Below are 23,713 nucleotides of genomic sequence, written 5' to 3'. Positions count from 1 at the left end.
GCTGGTGTCTTCAGTACTGTAAGTACAAGAAGATATATTACTTGTTTTATGGGGGTTAGGAGGCTAGGTGGTTGGAGGGGAGACAATTAGGGACGGGTGGATAAAGGGGTTAACCCGGGATATCATACTGATTACATGGAATGCTCCCATCCAGCCAGGGATATCATTAGTACAGTACTATCTGCACATTGTTTCCCCAAAAAAATGATAGACATTTTTATTTCATACATTTGTGATGATTCTTTTTTCCCTCTATATTCAAGTGACACTATAGTCACCAGAACCACAACGGCTAAACGTAGTAGTTTTGGTGTTTATAGCATGTCTCTGCAGGCTTTTTAAAGGACCACTCTAGGCACCCAGACCACTTCAGCTTAATGAATTGGTTTGGGTGCCAGGTCCAGCTAGGTTTAACCATTTTTTATATAAACATAGCAGTTTCAGAGAAACTGCTATGTTTATATAAGGGTTAAGCCAGCTTCTAAATCCTCTAGTGGCTGTCTCACTGACAGCCGCTAGAGGCGCTTGCGTGATTCTCACTGTGAAAATCACAGTGAGAGCACGCAAGCGTTCATAGGAAAGCATTGTAAATGCTTTCCTATGCGACCGGCTGAATGTGCGCGCAGCTCTTGCCGCGCATTCAGCCGAAAGGGAGGATCGGAGGCGGAGAGGAGGAGGAGAGCTCCCCGCCTGGCGCTGGAATAAAGGTAAGTTTTAACCCTTTCCTCTGCCCAGAGCCGGGCGGGAGGGGGTCCCTGAGGGTGGGGGCACGAGTATGTTTTCCTGGCACTATAGTGGTCCTTTAATGTAAGCGCACTGCCTTTTCAGAAAAGGGCAGTATTTACATTACTGCCGAGGAATACCTTATCAGGCGGCCACTAGAGGTGCTTCCTAGTCCAGTGTTGCACAACGTGCAGCACTAGCATTCACGCTGAACACTCCTCATAGAAATGCATTGATTCAACGCATCTCTGTGAGGAGATGCTGATTGGTGCAGCGCAGTGTTTTGCCACGCATTGGGTTGGCTGATATATATTCAAACACTGTATATTCCTGTGCATTGTATTGATGAGGTGATCTGTAATATGCTCACAAACTGCACGTTCCTGTGCGTTATTTTGCTGTAGAGCTTGTGATACACTCACACACTGCACTTTACCATGCATTTTATTGCTGAGGTGTTCTGTGATGTACTTGCACCTCACACATTACTGTCAGTTGTATTGCTGTGGAGCTATGCGATACACTGATATGCTTCACATTATATTATTTCACACACACACACACACACACACACTTAAAATTTAACATTATTATTATTATTTTATTATTTACATAGCGCCATCAAATTCCGTAGCGCTGTACAATGGGATAAACAACTCCCAGTTTACTGAATAAGAATATACCCGGCGAGTAAGAATGCTATCCCCCCAGATTTGTGGGGGTTCCTACGCCCATGGTTCCAGCGCTGGATCTCTGTGCAATGTTGTCCTTCCATTTTCAAAATCTGTAAACCGGATGGCTCTTGTAGCATTGGGCAGTGGCACCAATGATTGGGTGAGAGTGGTCAGCTAATGCTCTCTTTCAATCACAGACTTACTCATTAATAAAACTGGCTTGAAAAGAAATGTACCTCTGTCAGTCAATTAGAGACACCGCTGCTGATGCTGCAAGATTATGAGAAAACGGAAAACATATATGGTGCTGGAACACAGACTTTGGTGTTAAACCATTTGAGAATGATTTAACCGCTAAAGGTAAGCTGGTTCCAGGGACCTCCTGGCACCATAAAAACGTAATTTCGATAAGTTGTAATAATGTCCAAACTGGTCTTTTAACACACAAACAATCATACAACAGTAAGAGTAGATAATTAACCTGAAGTGTTCATTATAAAGCAATATATTGGACGAACTTTGCAGAAGCACAAAAGCTATGAGACAGGTGCATGGATACTCCACAACGAGGCGAATCTAGGTAGGTACTGTATGTAAGTACCCAGTGTAAAGGATCCTTCTATCCGTGTAGCGCTGATCCTTGTAGCGTCTCCCGAAATCCAAGCTGAGTTGAGTAAAGTAGTGATTAAAGCTCCCAACCCCCAAACATGAGTCGAGACTTCATGAAGGGGTAAAACGATCTCCTTTATTGATGGCCAAACTCAGCCCTTTTATGATGGTCTTCCAGCAAGGGAACTCCCACATGGGACCTTGTGGAAGACTGTGACAAAATATACAGCACCAATCAGTGTATAGTACAATTATTAAACACACCCACAGTAACAGTGTAACCCCTCCTCTCTATCCTGGAGATAATTAACTTAAGTGGTTGAAGACAACCTAATTATCTCCAGGTAGAGAAAAACATGTCCTTTTTATATTTTAACAAAACTGTATTAAAATCTATAACTTATATTTAGCCGAACATATTCCCCATGTTCCACAGCTTGGATCTGAGCGCATAATATAAGCGAATAGCGCTCAGATCCCACGAACACAATTCTCAATATCGTCGAGTAAAGTTTTAGTTCACCAGTTGTTCGGGAGATTCAATCCGAAAAGAGTTCCATAAATGCAGCTACCTGGGATCGGTATATCTTGTGTCAAAGGAAAGTCCCGAACGGCAAAGTGATTAACGTGTTCGGGAGGTATTAACCGTATGAACGAGGACTCGGTACGTGTCAGCGGTGTGTGGCGGAATAAGTGTCTGAACATAGTTCCAGGGGATTGCTGCCTTTCCACCACTGAGCGTTCGACGACTTTAAAATGGTGACCGCCACTTGATCGTCAAACGAACGAGGACCACCATGCCTTTCATTACTTATCTTGCGGTTAACCACAAGGTCTGGGTGGTAAATGAGCGGCACACGACCTCAGTGGGAGGTCGGGTGGTTCAGTAGTTGTTCGGTTTTTTGAAACTGCACGAAATAGGCATATATACGCATGTTTAAACTAAATGCTGTTCCTCTGAGGCTTGTTAAAACAAGGATTTGCATTGTTTTCCCTTTCTCTCATGTATGCTAAGCCACTCTTCTACTGTTATCTGTCACTTTGTCACTTTGTCTGCCTCATTTTAATACCCATATGTGTGATATTTATCAAGAATGTTTGCTCTCTAACAAAAAATTTAAAAATACAAACAAAATTCCCTGCTACTATTTATTATTATTATTTTTTTGCCTGTTTAATACTTGAGAAAACATATAACATGGCTAAAGATGCAGCCCTTAAATCTTCCATCAATATGATGCCATACCTTCTGTATCATGACACTGTAGATTCCGGTCTGCTGGGAGCCACGACTGTAATATAACATATTTATCCATCCTATCACCATTGCCAAGACCAAAAAGGTGACATAAGCTTCACTCCCTGCGAAGTAAACAACGCCACCACAAAGTAATATTATTGAATAGAGGAGGCTGGGAAAACAAGGACCAAATGTCAAGTTCACTTACACATTTGACAGTTAATTTTTCACACAATTTATTTATGGAACACATCTACAATGAGCTATCAGGTACTGTAGGAACATCAATCTTCATATATACTAATTTGCAACTTACAAAAGGACTTCAAAATAACCATCCATCATTATGATTTTTGCAGAGGGTCGTCTCTTCCAGAAATAGATAATCTGTATAAGAGAAAAGATGGAATAACCTCAGTTTAGTTCAAATGATAAAAGAACTCTGTTCCGGGCTGCCAATATTAATTCTGCACATATTTGCGTCTGTCATCAGTGCGCACAGTCATTGCCAAGACCAAGAAGGTAGCATAAGCTTCACTCCCTGAGAGATAAAGGACATCACCCCAAAGTAATATAATTGCATAAAGCAGGCTAGGAAAACAATAACCAAGTTAAAATTCTGACATTAAATGGTAAATGTATGAATACATTTGACAGTCAATGTTTCACAGAATTTATTTTATGGAATCACAGACTTCTCTAAAGGAACTGTAAAAGTCAGTGCTGGGAACATTGACGGTGTCTTATTCAAGATGAGTAAATCTCTTATTTTTCCAGGTTCTAGTGGACATGGCGGGCGGGGGACCTTATCCATACTGCCCAATACGACTGGAGTAGCCCTTTAAGTTTGCATATGATTATGGCTTATATCACAAACACTGCATAATGGAATGCATAGGTACGAATCAGTATGTCAGTATGACAGTGTGTCTACGGACTGAACAAGCACAAAGGTTGATTAACCCCTTAAGGACCAAACTTCTGGAATAAAAGGGAATCATGACATGTCACACATGTCATGTGTCCTTAAGGGGTTAAACTATGAACTAAACAATGGGTTTTAGAAAAAGACTAATACTATATGTCCAACTCTCCAATTTCCTGCATGATAAATTAATGAAGAAATTAAATTCAGTAAATTTACAGTTTTTAATTTTTTAAAATCTTTCAACGACAATCCAGCTGTAATAAACGTTTAACTCGCAAGTTGGAATAAACTTGTAATTAATAATAACATGTAATAACTAAAAATAATAACTTAAAATAATAACTTAAAAACCGAGTGTAAAGTCCGAGTCCACACTCCTTGCTTTTGGCAATTCAATAATATTTATTAATAGAGGCTAATTAAACAAATAAACAATACATACACATTTGAAATAGGCTAGTATATGTTGCTACTAAAACTAATCATTGACTGAAAGGAAAGTAGGCTAAATTAACATAGTAAAACAGGCATAGACACGTGATACAGTTACCACTCCATTGATCGTCAGCTGAGAGTAAGAGAGAGAGGGTGTGTATAGTGGGGAGAGGGGAGAGAGAGAGAAGGTGAGGAGGGTGAATTCAAAGAGAGGTAATTCAAAGAGACAGAAAATGTGCTATTCACAGGACTTTAAACAGGTTAGTCCCTCCTTCTGCTGGACACACCTCCCTTAGTCAATCCCTTAGGATGTAACAGAACCAGAGTGCCTCCTGGGGGAAGGGGGGTTGCATTGGAAGGGAATGGAGGCGGCCAATTAATGTGGGAATTTCCTAAAAGTATCCTCTCACCGAACAGTTGTCTCAGGAGGTCCATTGTGGCCCTGGCTGAATGGGCACTAGTCTCATGCTGTTGAAGCCACATTTCAGGATGATTTTCCATAACAGGATGTAAACAATTTTCAATCATATCCTGATATCTCACATCAGTTAAAATCCACGATTTATACTTGTTGTTCCTTTATGAAATTACCCATAATGAATCTAACAAGACTCAGTTACAATATGTACCTGAAACAAAAATTGAACTGCTAACAAATGAGTTATTTGCCTGTCAAATCTTACTTTGAATTTTGGCCTACCCTATATAACAAAGTAGCATCATGTGATCATGTACCTGCCATATTAGGATGTAGACACCACCAACCATGATGACAATTTCTCCAAACACACGAAAAGAATCTGTTACGGTGCCTTCTAAAGGGAATGGAGGCTGTATGGAAAGCTCAGAATTAGTGTAAGCTAAGTAGATAGTATTGATGCAGCTAAAAAACAACAACAGTACAATCGTTATTAAAGGAGTAATACATAAATAAATAAAGGATTAATTGCATTTAAGAATAATGTAAATATAATCAGCCATGTTTATTATATAGAGGGTATTCAGGAAAAAATCAAGACCATTTCCTCTTTTAATATTTTTATGTTGCTTACAAGAATGAGAGAAAGTAAAATAGTATAACTATTAAAAACCTCAAATAAGGGGGCGTGGCTTGGAGGCCGAGAGACATGGCAGCTTAAACCAAGTGCTCCCGCAGGCTTGCCGCGAATCCTCGTCCATCCGCTCACTAAAAACACAAAATGGGTAAAACTCACCGTGCATCACACGTCGGTAAGCCCGCCGACACACCCAAGGGAACCCCGGCTTCCTCGCTGCATAAATACCTGAGAACCCCGGCGGACCTAGCTTCACAGGCCTCTAACAAATCCACACAGAGACATCACACAGAGTGGCCTAACTCCCTCTCCCACCCGGAAAGCACACCGGAATGGGTGACCCTGATGCGGGCACTACCCACCAAGACAGACCTCAACGAGGCGAACACGGAACTCCGAAACTACATCACCGCGGAACTTCACTCCCTCTGCGAAGACCTCCAAGGCCTGCACCAAAAAGTCTCCCAGCTAGAGGCAGACAGTGACCACCTGACCACCGCACAAAATGCTACCACTAACACCCTGCAGGTGTTAGTGGTCCTGTCCTCGAGGACCTGGATAATAGAGGGTGCCGACAAAATATCCGGATCAGGGGGATACCAGAGGACCTGGATCAGGACACCCCGATCCGCGCAACCCTCACGGGACTGTTTACCAAACTCCTTGGATGCCCTGAAACCGCCCATATCGAATTTGTGCGGGCACATAGGGCACTGAGACCCAGAGGCCCACCAGAGTCCCCACCTTGGGACGCAATCTGCTGCCTGGCCAGCTATCAATTAAAGGAAGATATCCTACGAAAGGCCCGAGACACTGGCCAAGTCCTGCTGAATGACATACCTCTGCAATTGTACCCGGACTTATCACCAGCAACTCTGGCATACAGGAGAGCACTTAAACCCCTAACTCGGGTCCTGCAGTCCAATAAAGTACGCTACCGCTGGACTTTTCCCACGGGACTACAGGCCTCTACTCCTAATGGCCCGTTTATGGTGAAGAACCCAGAGGACCTGGCAGACCTGACCACGGGGAACCGGAGGGGGAGCAGTGGTAGGGGCGCTGGTGTGGCTCACCCGGGGAGCAGCCCCCCCCCCAGGAATGGGGGGGGGACAGACTGGGACTGAGCCTGGGCTGGGATGAGATGTCGTGAATTATTTTGAAGTTATCGTATAATATGCTGTTGTTACCTGCTGTTGTTACATGTTTACCGGGCTACACACCGCAAAACTCTCCGACACCCGGCGGAGCAAAACACTACCCGTTTGAGGCCTTTGGCCACCACAGAGTAAGACGAGGATGGAATACTCACCCAACAATAACACTTAAAGCCACAGGGGAGACGAGGGCTCCAGAAGAGGTCCGGTTCAGGAACGAACGGCACCAGGAGCTGCTGAGGTCCCGGGCTCCTCGGATAGGACCTGCGCGGAGGCTCCCGGCCTCCTCCGCTTTCCCCAATAGGACTGAGCGCCCACAGATAGGCGGACGGGACTTGGCGAACCACTGGTGGATTCCGCCTTGCCTTGTCCTCCGACGCTCGTTCCTAAACAGTCAGTTTCGAGTGACAGGATCGTTTCTGTACATAGTTTCCCCTACCTGTCTTCCCACCCCCCCTGCCCTGCGCCTCCCCTCTCCCTCTCCCCCCCCCACACCCCTCCGACACCTCTGTCTTCCCCCCCCCCACCTGACGACTTGACTGACCCCCGACACACACTAATAGGACCCAACCAGCACATCGACACCTGCGGGCTGCACTATGACAGACAAGCCGCTGCTACCGAGCGACCTTACCATCTTCTCCATAAACGCCAAAGGGCTTAACAAGCCGGAGATGAGGACAGGGGCATTGAGGGATTTCCATTCACAGAAAGCCTCAATAGTCATGATACAGGAGACCCACTTCCGGGAGGGGGACAGGCCCAAGCTGACCAATCATCACTTCCCAATAGGGAACTACAGCGACTTTCACGGGGGGAAATCCAGGGGGCGGCAATACTGATCAACAAAAAAGTACAGTTTATAGAGAAGGCAAGCATGACTGACCGGGAAGGTAGATACCTCTTTATAAAAGGCACAGTGGCCGAACACTTATACACCTTCGCCACGCTATATGCACCAAATGGTAAACATTACTGCTATCTTAAAAGCACCCTGCATAAACTGCACTCATTCGCTGAGGGGGTCCTCATAATAAGGGGCGACTTTAACATAGCAATGGATCTGGCCTGGGACTGTTCCACAGGTACTTCACACCTCCCCAAACAGCACCTCTATGCGATTAAATTCCTACTGACCAAACACAGACTAGTTGACTGCTGGAGAGCACACGACCCGGACGAACAGGATTTCACTTTCTACTCTCACCCCCACCGGACATACACCCGCATAGACTACTTTCTCACAACACAGTATCACCTCCCCTTGGTACGAAACGCGAAGTTGGGGGTGGTGACCTGGTCGGATCAGCAGGTCACAGACCAACTAGACGAGCCCATCTCAATAGAGGAACTGGCACTTGCAATAAAACGCACCAAACCCAGCAAGAGTCCGGGCCCAGATGGCCTGCCACTCTGTTATTATAAACACTTTGCGGACAAACTATACCAGCCAATGCTGGCCTCGTTTAACGCGGTAAGAGAAGGCCATCACTTCCCCAAGCAAGTGTTGACAGCGCACATAACCATCATCCCAAAAGAGGGCAAGGACGCAGAGCACTGTGGGAACTACAGACCCATCTCCCTTATCAACTGCGATATCAAATTGATGGCAAAGATCTTGGCCATGCGCTTGCAGCCGCATTTCCCCACACTGGTCCACCCTGACCAGGTCGGGTTCGTAGCAAACCGTGAGGCGAGAGACAACACCATTAGGGCCTTCGCCCTCATGCACAACAAGAACAGAGACGCTGGGGGCCTCCTTCTGCTGTCCACTGATGCAGAGAAGGCCTTCGACAGGGTGGGATGGGAATACTTGTTCCAGATCCTAACCCATGTGGGACTCGGACCCCACATGCGCAGCTGGGTCGAGGCCATGTACGACAGACCCACGGCCCACGTAATAGTGAATGGGGCACTAACAGATGAGTTCCCCATACATAATGGCACCCGTCAGGGATGCCCGCTATCCCCTGACTTCCACTTATACTACACGGCAGGACACTTACAGAGAGTCAAGACCAACGTCCACAAACTGTGGAAGGTGGTGGAAGACACAGAGATGGCGGGACCAGTGTCGGTCCTACCGTGGTGCTCCGGGGGTGGACTCGGCCAGGGATGCTCCTCCTTAGCACAACATACCCTACGAGTATGGCACAGGGCGTCCCGAGTACACGGACTAACCCAACACCCTTCACCCCTGCTGCCCTTAATTCATAACCATGACTTCCTCCCCGGCCTCGATCCGAGCGCCTTCAGAGACATCATCCGCACACCCATCCCCAGACTACATCACATATACACACACACTGTCCGGAAGACACTTCCTAACCTGACAGAGAACACACCTCCTACATTCCTACAAACCTTTAAATACAAACAGCTGTCGAACTACATAGACTCCCTACCCGGGGGACGAGCCCATGCTAGAAACCCGACTACCTTCGAAGAGTACTGTATACACCCAGACCCTATACCCCACAGCATATCATTCATATACTCCGACAGAGATTCCTGCCTTCAAGGGCAAATGGGAAACTACACTGGGGAAGACATTTACCGAGACAGAATGGGAAAAAATATGCTATCTCACACACCACTGTTCTACCTTCACCAAGACACAAGAGACGGCATTTAAACTGCTGAGCTACTGGTACCATACCCCATATAAACTCCATGCAATAGACCCCTCACACTCCAACCTATGCTGGCGGTGTGGAGAGGCGACGGGCACTACACTGCACCTATGGTGGGAATGCCACAGAATTAAACCATTCTGGAAGGGCATACACGCCATCCTGGAGAAATTCTCAGACGCACCTCCGCCACTGGAGTCAGCGGCGATGCTACTACACCACACAACCGTACCCAGATCCCGATACAAGAAGTCCATGACTATTAGAATCCTTAATGTGGCCAAACAGGTAATACCACAATACTGGAGACAAGATAGGTCCCCTCCTCTTAGGACATGGTTCAACCAAATGGAAGAACTCAGGGCGATAGAAGAACTACACTCGGGGGCAACTAACACCACCGCAAAATACATGGAGATCTGGACACACTGGATCGTATCCACCACACAGGCAGACTTCACCGTCCACCTAGACGCAGAGGACCCACCTGACATAACTGACGCCCACGACTGACCCCGCCACCCTACCCACCCATTTCCCCACACAGCCCGTATCCCTCTCCCCGATCTTCTCCCTCACCCCCCCCTATTTTATCCCGCAAACCTCATTTGGCCACAGACCCATACTCCGAAGACACTGGGACATATCTGACATACATCACACGAAGCCTGCGGTGACTTGGGAGTCACTGACGCAATACTGATCGGTCACCCTCCTCACTCAACAAAACAAGGCCGCGCACACACTAGACCTAGACGCCCTGACGGGAACTAGATGGGAGGCAGGGGGGGGGGGAAACAAGGCCGCGCACACACTAGACCTAGACGCCCTGACGGGAGCTAGATGGGAGGCAAACCAGGGGGAGAAACGCGAAAGCAACAATGGAAGCTTAACCACTGTATTACTGAACAGGGACCTGCGAGTACATCACTGATGTGGGCATGCGTGCCCGAATACCTACTTGTTTTTACATACATGTTCAAGCACACGTTGTGCTTCACTTACAATGCTCTTGAAGAGACCTGCGAGTCTCACTGTGAATGTCAAATATGCTTCAGTTACGATACGCTTGGAGAGACCTGCGAGTCTCACTGTGAACATAAAATGATAATAAAAATATATTTACAAAAAAAAATCCTCAAATAAGAAAAGAAAACTGGGAAATAGAGAATTAGAACATTGCTCAACTGGAGAAAAGGGCCCCACTAAAAGCCAGTAAATGGGTTAGGAGAGAAATAGCAACTAGATGAACTCTAGTAATATACCAGGAGCGGTGTAAGAGAATATAGGCAATAGGAAAATATAATAAAATAATTAAATGCAATGTATTGAAACAAAAATAAAAAGGGTGCAAAACTGGTACAATGTAGTATATAAACAGTAAAACAAAAACTAACTGATACTAAATAGATTTCTCCTAAGTGGGGGTTAACCCCTAGTGAAGAAACTTCACCAAAAATCTACAAAAATAGAGAAAAAGTAGGAGAAAAATGATTTAGTGAAATATAATAAAAAGTGGGTTTCCCTCCTAGTCTTGGGAAACACAAAGGGAAAAGGTGTAGTACCAAATTACAGATGTGTCACTCAAATGTGTATAAAATGTAACTTTTAATAGTTAAAGGTCTAAAAAAAAAGGGTGAAAAGTACCTATCATACATGTAAAGTTTGGTTAAAAACCACTAACTTGGGGCGGGGCCTGACAGCCAAGATGGCCGGATGTGCTCTCTGAGAGCTCTCACATCAGCAGGCACAAAAACGAATATCCCAACTATCCTAGGCATGCTAATGACACAAGATGCCCAGAAAACAACACAGGACCACACGGGGAACAAGACGATACCAGTCCTGCACCAAAACTCAGAACAATCACCTGAACCGGCCATGAGGCCTAAACTGAATCTGAGCCTGAGGCCTGGGGAGGCGGCCGATCTCCCGGCACGGGACCTGCTCAAAAGCGTAAACCAGATGCAGCCCTGCTACCCCCCCCCCCCCTCTGGACCGGCGGGGGATATCCTGGTCCACGCTGGGGACTACTGCCCCTGCAACGCGGCTCACACAAACTACCAACAAACAAGGCGGCAGGAGCCAAAGCAAAATGGCAGCAAAACGCACCCTTCCCAAACCACCCAAGCAAACCCTGGAATTCTTTGACAGACTATATACCATCATGGGGACTACGCTCCGTACCGGTGGCCGGCATTTTAAGCTAGCATTGCGAAGAGTGGCGGCATGGATCCGCCCGTCCACCCAACGCCACCTGATTAGTAGCCCACCCCGAGCACCTAAAGCGGCCCTTGGATGGAGCCTGCCTCGGAGCTTCAAATTGTGTGAATCGGAGACCTGCCTCTGAGAATCCAGCACTCACCATCACACACAACAAAGCGAGATTACTACTCCCGCCCGACCTACTCACCTCCCAGCTACGTCGGAACCCTCTGGCCAGTACAGCACGTCTCTGCACTCACAAACCCGAGCCGACAGCCACGGGGACTGCCCACGTGAAGCTCAGCTCTATACCGGCGAAAGGCGCGGACGGAATGCCCCTCCAGATCATAATGGCGACGGAACATGGCCGCAGCACCAACTCTGCACATGGCTCACCTGTCAAGCCTCCAAAGCCGGCATCAGCTAACCAAGGCGGTCTACGCCGCAGACGGACTGTGATCCGGTACGGAGACAGCGCACGGTCCTCCTGAAAGGGCAGTAACTACCACACTGTCATCCCGTTTGTTATTAACATTACTCACCACCGAAATAGGCACTGCTGAAATGTTTTGTTTTATTTTATATTCACCGCTAACTATGCATTACTAATCTGTTATAATGTTGCTCCACACAGACACACATTACATTTGAACAGCCGCTTACGACCCTCGTGCACATACAGTGCATAATAGACCCTCGTGTATCATGTGTCACATGTGTAGAACACCAGTTTATTTTCACTTTTAGAATTCTCATTAACATAATCAACTGTTATATTGCACTATAGGATGTAGATGGTAGTCGCATTCTAGACTCACATATTTACTTAACACTGTCACACATCACTGTACAGCACAGCCAGTTGTACATAGCCTGACCAGCATGCTTACAGCACATAAAAACTGAGACAGATCATCAGGAATTTAGTTACTGACCACATGTATCCAATCTTAGTATATGCAGTAATTCCTTTACCATTATTCTCTGTTCATATATAAAATTTGTGCAGAACCCTCCACATGCCGACCAACTGTTAACAAATGCTTATGTATATGCTTGTCAAAGCTGTTGGGGCATGACGAGCCCACTTGTTATGTTTTCATGCACGCAAAAATAAAGAATTAAAAAAACAAACCACTAACTTGCACATACATCGTTCCAACCCTATATTTATAGGACTACAGTTCTGCTAAAGTTGAGACTGACTTTGTAAGAAATTATCTACTCTTCAGCTACACTCTATTATACAATTTTAATATTGCTTGTATAGCTGCCAGTCCCAAATAGATGTTACGCTATTATAGATATCGTGTGTAACTTCAGCAATGTTAATCTTGGATATATATTGCCTAGTCCTACACAGGTGCTTATGCGCCATTTTTTAACCGCACTTTACACATTTCATATATACAGATATATTTTACAGCCCCTATCGCCCAAACATATTACAGTCACAAATACATACTCAGCAGTCTTTGCGTATGCATTCTTCGGTGTGTGTGTGTGTGTGTGTGTGTATTTAGCAGTCTTTGTGGGTGTATTCAGCAGTCTGTGTGTGTGTGTGTTCAGCAGTCTGTGTGTATGTATTGTATGAATGTATTGCATTTGTTGGATGTATTAATAAATATAAGCTTAATTTTATCGATAATTTAAATTTTTATTCCAGTGAGTGATTGTGTAGGCAGGGCCCCAGTGCACTGCTTTGCCCGGGGGCCCATAATGTTGTTAAGATGGTACTGCTCCAACACAAACCCTACAGCCCCTGCTCCACACACAATACACCCCATGTCCCCCACACTCACGACTGTACATTACACTTTTCATAGACACCCAACCCAAAAGCAGCCTCCTCCCCAATGTGCAATCCCACACATGCAACACTACAAGCAGAATCCACACACACACAGCCTCCTTACACCTCCTTTAATCTGTAGCTCCTTAGGCTGGCTGGTAGACCAAAGTGTCTCTCTGACCAGTACAGCACGTGTTGCGGACCTTCTGATAAAGTACTTCTTACCCAGCACTCTCATTAATAGAGGAATAAAAGGAGTACCAATAGTAATCCACATCCACACTTACCTGTCCAACACGGGGTCTGTTGTAAACTGTCACTGTGAATATGATCATATAAGCAATATACAAGAGGAACTTCAAATAAAATATTTTGCCAGCAAATGCATCCCATTTGTCTTGCAGCAACTGGTTGATTGGTTCAAGTACGATCATATCATGTCGATTCTGCAGAGAAATATGAAACTATTAAGAGGAAATAGTTTTTTTTTATAAGGGAAAAATACAAATATATACATTGCCACAGCATTATAAACAACTGTCTGATATCATATAGGCCTCCGTCCGTCCCCCCTGCCCACCCCCCCATGACAAGGTTTCAACTAGTTTAACTAGGCTATTTTGCACAGCAAATCACTATCTAAGGAATAGGCAGTAAGCTGCTGGTTTTGTTTGTAGATTAAGTTGTATCCCCCAGTAAAATAATTTTACTCAATAAAACTGAATTTCATACTCACATTGGCATTACTTTTAAATACAATTGTTTCCAAAACAGAATCCCTTTCATGTGTGTCCACAGATGACAGATCATATAGTGATGTGTGCACTGGTCCATAGGTCCACTCTGTGAACTTTCGAGAAAGATGTTTATACTCTGGCTCTGTTATCTCTCTCCGAAGTATGTGTCTGAACAACTGAAATATATAAATATAAGTGGAAAGTATTTTTAATATTTAACTAGTAATATTTGACTAGAGTGTCCAAAGATCCTATGCTTAAATATGTGAATTCCTAAAAACACTAACAATTAGTTAACAACTTTTAACTAAATGCTATCCTTAGGACAAAATGGGCCTAAGAAGAACCAATTATTTTATGCACTGTTATTTAACATTGGTTTAGTGACACTTAGCCAGGTGAACACAATATTAATATAATTGATTATAATTTATTTTTTCAAACTTGACTTTTCATGTGCTCCTTATTTGACACATGGACCCCATGGATATTTCCATTGACTTACCTCAATTTTGCCAGTCTTTGCTGCCAGTTTTAAAGGAGTTAATCCCTCCTTGTTGGGAATTTCTTCCAGTCTGAGTTGTGGATTCATTTTCACTGATTTCTTCAAAATATCATCATACATTTTAGTTACTGTTTCTGTATTCTCTTTTGTGTTATCTGCCACCAAAACCAGAGCATGTAATACAGTGTTTCCATGGCTATCTCTGGCAGCGAGGTCAGCTTTCCGGTATGGGTTATTTAGAAGGAAATTTACAATATCGGGCTGATTCGTACACGCTGCTAGAGACAGAGGGAGCTCTCCTGCAGAAAAGAGTAGGTAAAGGACTATTGTAGCTTTATGCTGTTATTGTTAATCTTACAGTTTACCATCTTATCATAATCATATAAGTATCTTGCCATGTATATTTATAACCTCATATTGGTATCTTCACCAAATACATTTATGATCCCTAATACTAGTTTATTACATCATAAGATAGTTCATCCTAAACACTTTGCCGAAAGATGCATAAAACATGCATATCAAATAGTGTAAAGTATACACAATAGTGTAACAAACATGGCAGGTGCTGTTTTACTCTTTTTATTTTATTTTTTTAAATATTAACAGATACACAAGAACACTGTATAAACCAATTAATAAGAGAGAGAAAGAGAGATCCCATTCTACAAGGGGAGAACTAGTGGATAATGTGAAAATCCAAAATATTTTCCTAAAGGAAAGATGGTGGTGCAGATCTCTGTCTCTCACGTCATCAATTCCTTAGGCCCTTTTTTGTTTATTTTCTCCCAGAGGGAAACGAGTTGTGTATCTTAAACCCCCTTGTGCATCTCTTTCTCCTCCCTTTGTGTGTATCTTACTTCCCCCAGCTTCTTTGTGTGCTTTTTCTCCACCAGCCCCTTTGTGTGTCTCTTTCTCCCCCCCAGTCCCTTTGTGTGTCTCTTTCTCCCCTCAGCCCCTCTGTGTTTCTCTTTGTCCACACAGCACCTTTTGTGTGTCTCTTACTCACAGCTCCTTTTGTATGTCTATTTCTCCCGCCAGCCTTTTTGTGTGTCTCTTTTCCATTTACCCACCCTTTTTTTTATTTTGGAAATACATTTTATTTATTTTTTTTAATTTCAAGCAATGTACGATTCAAAATGAGGGTCCCGAATATCAAGGTGTCATGGAATATCAAGGTGCACATTAGAATATGGGAGACGATATATTGCAATATACGTGGGAAATGCACCGGTATCTAATATTAGATATAGCAAGGAAAAGGACATGCAGGGTAAAGGGAGGTTAACAAAGTGTGTGGTGGGGTTACAGTTACACAGATGCATGCACTAACATACAGATTTGGGGCACCAAACAAATTCTGCATCAAGGCGTCTGTGACCCTAGGCTCCTTACTGTTCCCTCACTGAGAACAGGATCGGGCCTGTCCAGGACCGTTATATATTGGACTTATTGCACTATTTGATTACAGATACACCGCGCCACCTCCCCTCCCCCCCTTTTTTATTTTTAAATCTCTGTTAACATTTCTTATCTTTTCTATTTGTATTTTTTTACTGTTCATTTATTCAATTCTGTCTTTATTTATTTTATCCTCTTTTTTACCATTGAGATCTTTGTTCTAATTAACTTATAACTTTGATTTTCAAATTAATTGATTATTTTTATTGTCATATTTTATTGCTATTTACTGTAATTCCTCCCTAACCTAAGTACAAGCTACTGGTGTTTCCACTAGTTTTTCTGGTGGATTTAGTTTGTTCTAATGTTTATATGCTTATATGAATTGGTGATCCCTGATCCAGTTTTTGAGCTAAACTCAGTAAGCATTTCTCTACTCCCTCCATCGTACAAGTTATACAACCCAGTATAGTATATATACACATTTCTCTGGTCTACGTTAATGTTTATCCCGTCACAAGTTTGCTGACACCAGATAGCTATTAATACAGGGGCACACTGGCTGCAGTCGTGGTATACCACATGGCATGAATAATGTCACATAATACAGGATGAATTCAATGTATGCGTAACATATATGTAAAAAAAAAAACATGGATTATAATAATGTTAGTATTGTAAGTACGCTCCTGCGCTCCATAGACAGATTCAGATTTAGGCATGGTGATTGATTTATTTTCATCAAGATACTCACCAAAATAAAAACCAACTCCCTTCTTTTTCTTTTGAAAAAACTCTCCATCTGCCTTGGCATGTACATTCGCTTGTGCTTTTATTAGAAGTTCAACTAATTGGAAGTTTCTTTTTTCTATGGCAATGTGAAGTGCGGTCTGTCCTGTAGTAAAATAAATAAAAATGAATATAATAAAGGCTTGCTTGATGGAAGCAACTCAAAAAACATTTGATGCACTGAGATAATAAACAGCAATGGATCAAGGAGAAGTTTAGTGCTAAGCAAACATAACACTAATATATTGAGGTATTGGAATATTCATTTGATCGACAAAAATAAGCCTATCCCACTTCCAGTTTAAGTAAAATGCATGCCTCTGTCTGGGTTGTGAGTTTATGGTTATTTACATACCAAATTTCCTGCTCCAGAAAATCTAGGAAAATAATCGAGTAGGAGAGACACTTTTTAATTTGGCATTTCACCCTTCATTGAGCAGTTACCTTTTAATTATTCACTAATTTGCCATACATCACTGTTTAGGGAATAGCTCCCTTTTCAAATCTGATGTAACAGCAGATACTGTCCATGCACTCATCGATCAGACAATGCACTGTGAGCCAAATTTGCATCACCCAAAAACAATAACGTTATTTGCTGTCTGGCTTTTCTAAAAAAATAATGTTTCATTCAATTAAACCTTCGGCTTCTCTGTGCATATATCCCAAGTCGCAACTTATTGAGACATAGTGAAAAAAAATCTATTAGATTGACATTAGGTAAATATATTCATATCTTTGGCAACGTGAATACTGGATTCAACAAACTCCATCGCATGGCTTTTTGCTTGTGATGTTCACGTCTAATGGCCCCCTTAATTACTGCTGGTGACTGGTTCTATTTCTTGATCATGAAACGACATTGAAAGAGATCATGTGTAAATCTGAAGACTTGACAAAGCGGTCATTGATTTTTGTATTGATAACATAAAATTTATTTGAAATCAAAGCATCACTATTCCAAAATCATATGTTTACCCTAAGAAAATTAAATAGCTAAAAATAGTGTCATTGCTATGAGAAGGACTGACTTTTAATTTAGAATTTCTGGCAGAAATCTTGGTGCAACATGGGCAGTGCTGTGGAAATGTGCCAAAATATGAGAAACATATGTAAGTATATGTGCAGCTATATATATATATATATATATATATATATATATATACACACAGTATCTCACAAAAGTGAGTAAACCCCTCACATTTTTAGTAGTAAGTGTACAGCCTGTATAACAGTCTAAATTTGCTGTCCCCTCAAAATAACTCAACAGCCATTAATGTCTATACCGTTGTTGGCAACAAAAGTGAGTACACCCCTAAGTGGAAATGTCCAAAAATGTAAACTTTAATGGGTTTCAATGTATAACATGATGGATTGTGGTCTTTTTTTCATCCAAGATTGCTATGTAACTATCAAGAATTAAGCATGCAAAAATAATACTATAAATAATACTGAGGTAAAATCCTCTTAAATACATTAAAGTTGGGCAGAGCCTAGCTGCAAGAGCGAGCGGTCGCACCAAAAGAGAGCTCCGGGCTCAAAGATAATAATCGGGAGAATATACCCTCTAAACGGACCTCCAATAGAAGGCCAGGGCCCCCCCTGAGAGCCCCCAACGATATGGGACGAAAAAATAGAAAAACAATCGCGGACAAACCGTCCTCAGGGCTTACAATCGGAGACATGTGGAGGCAGGCGCGAGGCCCAAGCGGATCTAACATGGCGGCGCTCCACGGAGGCTGCTCAGACTTCTCTGAGGAAGAATCTGGAGAGGAGTATCTGACAACACCTGCCATGGGACAACCCCCACAACAGAACAAACCTAACCTGGACTCCGCTCCGGTAACTACAGCGGTCTTAAAACAACTGCTAAACGACCTCCAAACGACACTGCAAAAGGACATCACAGCGGTGCGAGGAGACCTGAAGGGCCTGACGACCCGCATGGGCGCCCTTGAGAAGACATCCACTAGCAACACCAAAGATATAGGGGAACTTCAGCGGGCTGTAAACGACCTGCAAACAAGACAGCGGAGACAAGAACTCCGCCTTGCGGAATACGAGGATGCCAGACGGAGAACCAATCTGAAGGTGCGTGGGGTCTCTGAGGCCATACCCGATGCGGAGCTCCCGCGAATGGTTGAGCAATTGCTTACTAATATATTGGCGCCCTCGAACACCATCACCGTTAGCCCTGAGCGCGTCTTCAGGATTCCCAAGCCACCTAAAGCGCCGACCACGGCCACCAGAGACTTAATTATTGTCTTTTGCAACACCCGGGACAAAACGACAATCCTCACAGCCCTTAGGGGTAAGACACCCCTTCAATTCAATAACACAACGCTAAACTTTTTCACTGACCTCTCGATCGAGACCCTGGCATGGCGACTCTCCTTCCAGCCGATCACCGCACTACTCCGACAGCATGACTTACAATACAGCTGGCGGCCTTCCCACATGCTCGTTGTACGGCGAGGAACGGAATCCCACAGGCTAGACCCAGCAGACTCGGTGCAACTATTGCAGGCCTTGGGCCTACCCCCAGACTCCCTCAACCAGGCAGCCCAACAAGGCACTGACTCACCACACCACTCCTGGGACCCGACGAGAATAGTCCCATTCCTACCCCAAGGACAGACACCTGACCCATATGTAGCAGTCACTACGTGAACGGAGACCGGATATGTTGCCAGTCTTGATCCCTGAAACCGACACAAGGCCGGAGATTCTCATGTTATCCTTAGTTTATCACTCCTCCCTGAAGATACCCCCACTGAGCTCCTGTTGAGCCATACCACCTCACTATGGAGTTGGCCACAATGCTTTCACCGGTTTTTTTTTCACCTGTCTCCAGACACCTCAGATCCCGACGAGAGACTTTACTTTCTCTCACTACAGACTCAGACCTCACTGAGACATATACGAACTGTATGTACTACCGACCCTCTCAGATCATTTTATTATTTGTTTTTTTTGTACTTAGGTTGACCCTTTCTAGACAGCATAACTAAATGTGTTTAACTGCAAATGCCTTTACCCACCAACAAGTGTATAGACGGGAGTAGCTAAGACCCATTGTGTTGCTTGGTGAAGAGGGCCAGAATTTATCTTATATGTTTTTTCTCATATCTATCTAATTGTATTGGCAGCCCGACGACCCGAACACTCCATGACATAGTCTTGAACGTCTAAAGATTAGCTTTATGCACACGGCAGCGTAGAAGCGGCTAAACCAGCAGTGAACCCGGTCTGCCACTCTTGCCTAGCTCGTATTTAGTAGATTGCATGCACACTATACCCACATGCCCTATCACAACTTGGGCGCCCTGCTATAATTACATGGCAGACTGCCCTATACCTTAGACAGCATAGATTAATATTGCCCCATGCTATAGGACGGACGTAACGTTGCTGACAGTTTTCTACCACGTCATTAACTATAGGAACTTAGTACATCCGGTCACACATTGTATACCGTCCAACCATTCCTCTAATCACTGGTACCTATGGCCCATGCCTTGAGCTAACATACCTGCCCCTTCTCGAGCGGAGACCAGCACACCGAACCGATGGCAGAACGCCCTGCTAAAAAGTCGTACCATGCCAGTATAGCTATCACCTCACATAGGAAGATGCAACGATAACTAATAACACGATAGGGGACCACAGCAAACTAAGGGGAATGTCTCACTAGGCAACAACCAAGATGTTTCTTGTACAGGTACCGTGTCTAGCATAGTCCCTCGCCTCCCAACCTCTGTACCTAGCGGTGTATTTAAACACCTAAGCAGGTCGCATAGAACCGCCAATAACACGCTCACTACCTTCACTGACCAACCCTGACCTAGCGACTGACAGGTCCCATTGTAGAGGACCACGAACCAAATACCAGACGGCAGGCCTAGCATAATTACAGCCACGCTTTCCGACTTGTACTCACTGCCACATTCTACTCAACACCTTATGTTACCTCATGCTAACAAAAGTTTTCTTCCTATTTCCTTTGTTCTTACTGATAGCGTAACTGTTTTGGTTCAGCGTGATATCCGCTACATTATATAAAAATGTGCATTCTGTCTGCCACTGCATATCTGATGTAATCCTAAAATGCGCTGTTGTGGCGCTCGTTAATAATATGTAACCACCTGCACATCCAAAATAAAGAATTACAAAAAATGAATTAAAGTTGAATTGGCCTGGAGTGATCACTTAATTACATATGCATAGAAAGGAAACTTTATTTGCATATACAGTTGGAGCATGCCTCACATGCAATTCACAACTCCTTACAAATTCATGAGGTATATGATAAGAATTACAAAAATAATCAAAAGTGTGTTTGCTGTTCATTTACCCTTACATTTTATTTTTTTATTTTTTTTTAAAGGTTTTACTTTCCTTTCCACTCAGTTGTCTGTATTATTCTCTCATACTTGGCTATCACCTCATCTCGGACATTTCCTGCACATGCATTTTTCAATAGTAACATACACCTTGATGTACTCAAATTCCACTTCTAGGACATTATGTCTGGATCCCATCCATCTTCAGATTCACACAGAATATGTTAACCCCTTAATGCCACCGGGCTATTACTATATGATGGGATTTACTTAACATCTTGTCATGAAGGGATCAAAATCTACTATTTTTCACGAGTCTGGAATTGACATAAGAACAGAGAACCTTTGTCCCTCTTTTCCCCTTGTTAAATTTTCCTTATGTCTTCCTATTCATAAACTGTTTCACAATTTCATTTTAACAAGTGCACACTAAATAGAATACATTATTTACTAAACAAAGATCAGTTCGAACAAATTTCCCAGAATAGTCTACGAGTAGTCTACGCGGTCCACATCATTTAGGAGCAAGATACGGTTAACGGTTATCCTGCTCATTTATTCTACAAAAACGACTGACACCTTAGTTTATCTGACCAACCGTCCTATTACACTCACGATTCAACTACGGGATTAACATTCGTCTAATAAATTAAAAGTATTGTGATCTCTGCATGAAGGAAACGACGCAAACTTAGACAAACTCATGTTATTTTAATTGAATGTAATGTTGCATTACTTACATTTTGCACTGTACACTGTTTGCGCTATTTATGCAAAATCTATAAAATCTATAAAAGTTGTTTTTTTTTAAAAAAGGGAATAGGCAACAGGCAAAAGAGTTGGGATCTAGCAATAGCTTTGCCCACTATCAAGCAAATTGTGGCTCAGTTTTAATAAAGTCAGTAAATTCCCCCTAAATTCTTTCCAATTTGGGCCGAACCATTTCTGTTTTCATGCTTTCCTTTTACACCTTGAGCACAACACTTTTTTAAATCACATTTTATTGTATTTTTGGATTATGTCAATAAGTCTTTCAACATTGGTTTGCTAGCACATTGAACCATGTATTGCTTCCTCAAAACATAGCTCTTTAAAGAAAACCCAAATTATATAAATGTTTTAACTCATTGCTATGAGCTGTTTAGTTTCCTGGCACTAAATGAAGAAGTAGACAAACTCTCCGACTCCAACAAGATAGTTTTACAATGTGGCTCTTTCACTGTATTTTGTGTGAATTATTGAATGGAGACAATTTGACAGTTCAAGAGTTTATTAATATTTAAGAAGGGATGAAATTGTGGACAGAAGTCTGAACAAAAAGAATGTGCATACTTCCTAAGTAATTCTGTCACAAGCTATATTTTGCTAGTTCAGCACCTGGAGAAGATTTTGTTCCCTTACCGTGATAGTACGCATTTGTGTATGGAGCGTTTACCAAATCTTTCAGATTAGCAGTTTGTTTAGCAGCTTCCAGCAAGACCGGGATTGTGTCATTCATTCCATTCTTCAAGTTCCACATGGCCTTTAGTAGGCACGTCTTCCCTGTGGCAGGATCTGAAATGTAATAACAAAATAGTATAATTACAATGTAGTGTATCTTGGCATGAAATATTGTCTATAGAGTAACCTCAGAAGTATGCAGACTTAAAGGGACACTATCGTCACCAGAACATCTACAGGTTAATGTAGTTGTTCTGGTGAGTATAAGGATTATATGTAGTCCTTTTCATGCATTTCCTCTAGGGACACCTCCAAGTTGCCACTCCTCAGATGGCCCCTGGAAGTGCTTCCTGGTTCAGTGATGCACAGTAGGCAGCAGTGCCATTCAGCGTCGCCACGCTCTGCATGGGGACGCTGAATTTTCCTCATAGAGATGCATCGATTCAATGCATATCTATGAGGAGGTGCTGATTGGCAAAATGGTGTTTGGCCCTGCCCCTCGCTGATTTTAGCCAATTCAATTCTGATTATGTCACCAAGGGGGCGGGACCAGTGCCGGCGGACCCACAAGACGCTGTAAATAAGGTGAGTTTTAATTCCTTTTAAGGGGGATTGGCAAGCCACCTAAATAGTGGGTTTTTGCAAACATGTTTGAGTTCATGACCCTATAGTGTTTCTTTAAAACATATGCATTATTACTTCCTTTTCTTCAAAGTTCGATTCCATTGTTGTAAAAGTGAGTTTAATGATGCATAACAATGCTCAAAATAATATTGTATATTGAATAATACATTTCTGATAGGATTTTCATTTTAAAATATGTTGTTTCTAATCAACCTTTCATTGAGGTTATTTAAATTTAAAATTCCAAAAGTTACCTCTAATAAACAATAACATTTACAGTGTTTTTCACTAAAGTGAGAATTCAAAGTGAATTTAAAATTAAAGGTCACAGTTTTCTGAACTGGAAAAAATATCTAATTGCGCTGTGCTTTCATTTTAGCTACTTTGGCCATAAATTTAAAATTCACTTCAAATTCACTTTGAATT

At 43.0% G+C, this 23,713-nt stretch overlaps 1 protein-coding gene across 1 annotated transcript in view; it reads right to left on the bottom strand.

Annotated features, from left to right (window-relative positions):
- The window catches only part of LOC134589382 (transient receptor potential cation channel subfamily V member 1-like), a 66,696-nt gene that overhangs the window by 28,890 nt on the left and 14,093 nt on the right, over positions 1-23,713 (bottom strand). The window contains exons 4-11 of the mRNA XM_063444335.1: positions 22,625-22,777; positions 16,846-16,986; positions 14,691-14,989; positions 14,185-14,361; positions 13,736-13,894; positions 5,345-5,440; positions 3,563-3,633; positions 3,253-3,418 (exon numbers count right to left, since the gene is read on the bottom strand). Of these exons, the coding sequence (XP_063300405.1) occupies positions 3,253-3,418; positions 3,563-3,633; positions 5,345-5,440; positions 13,736-13,894; positions 14,185-14,361; positions 14,691-14,989; positions 16,846-16,986; positions 22,625-22,777 (1,262 nt within the window). The remainder of the gene's footprint in view (positions 1-3,252; positions 3,419-3,562; positions 3,634-5,344; positions 5,441-13,735; positions 13,895-14,184; positions 14,362-14,690; positions 14,990-16,845; positions 16,987-22,624; positions 22,778-23,713) is intronic.

This window comes from Pelobates fuscus, chromosome 1, assembly GCF_036172605.1.
Source record: "Pelobates fuscus isolate aPelFus1 chromosome 1, aPelFus1.pri, whole genome shotgun sequence".
Classification (NCBI taxonomy): domain Eukaryota; kingdom Metazoa; phylum Chordata; class Amphibia; order Anura; family Pelobatidae; genus Pelobates; species Pelobates fuscus.
Note: the sequence above shows the minus strand (reverse complement) of the source record. Positions and strands in the feature narration are given on the sequence as shown.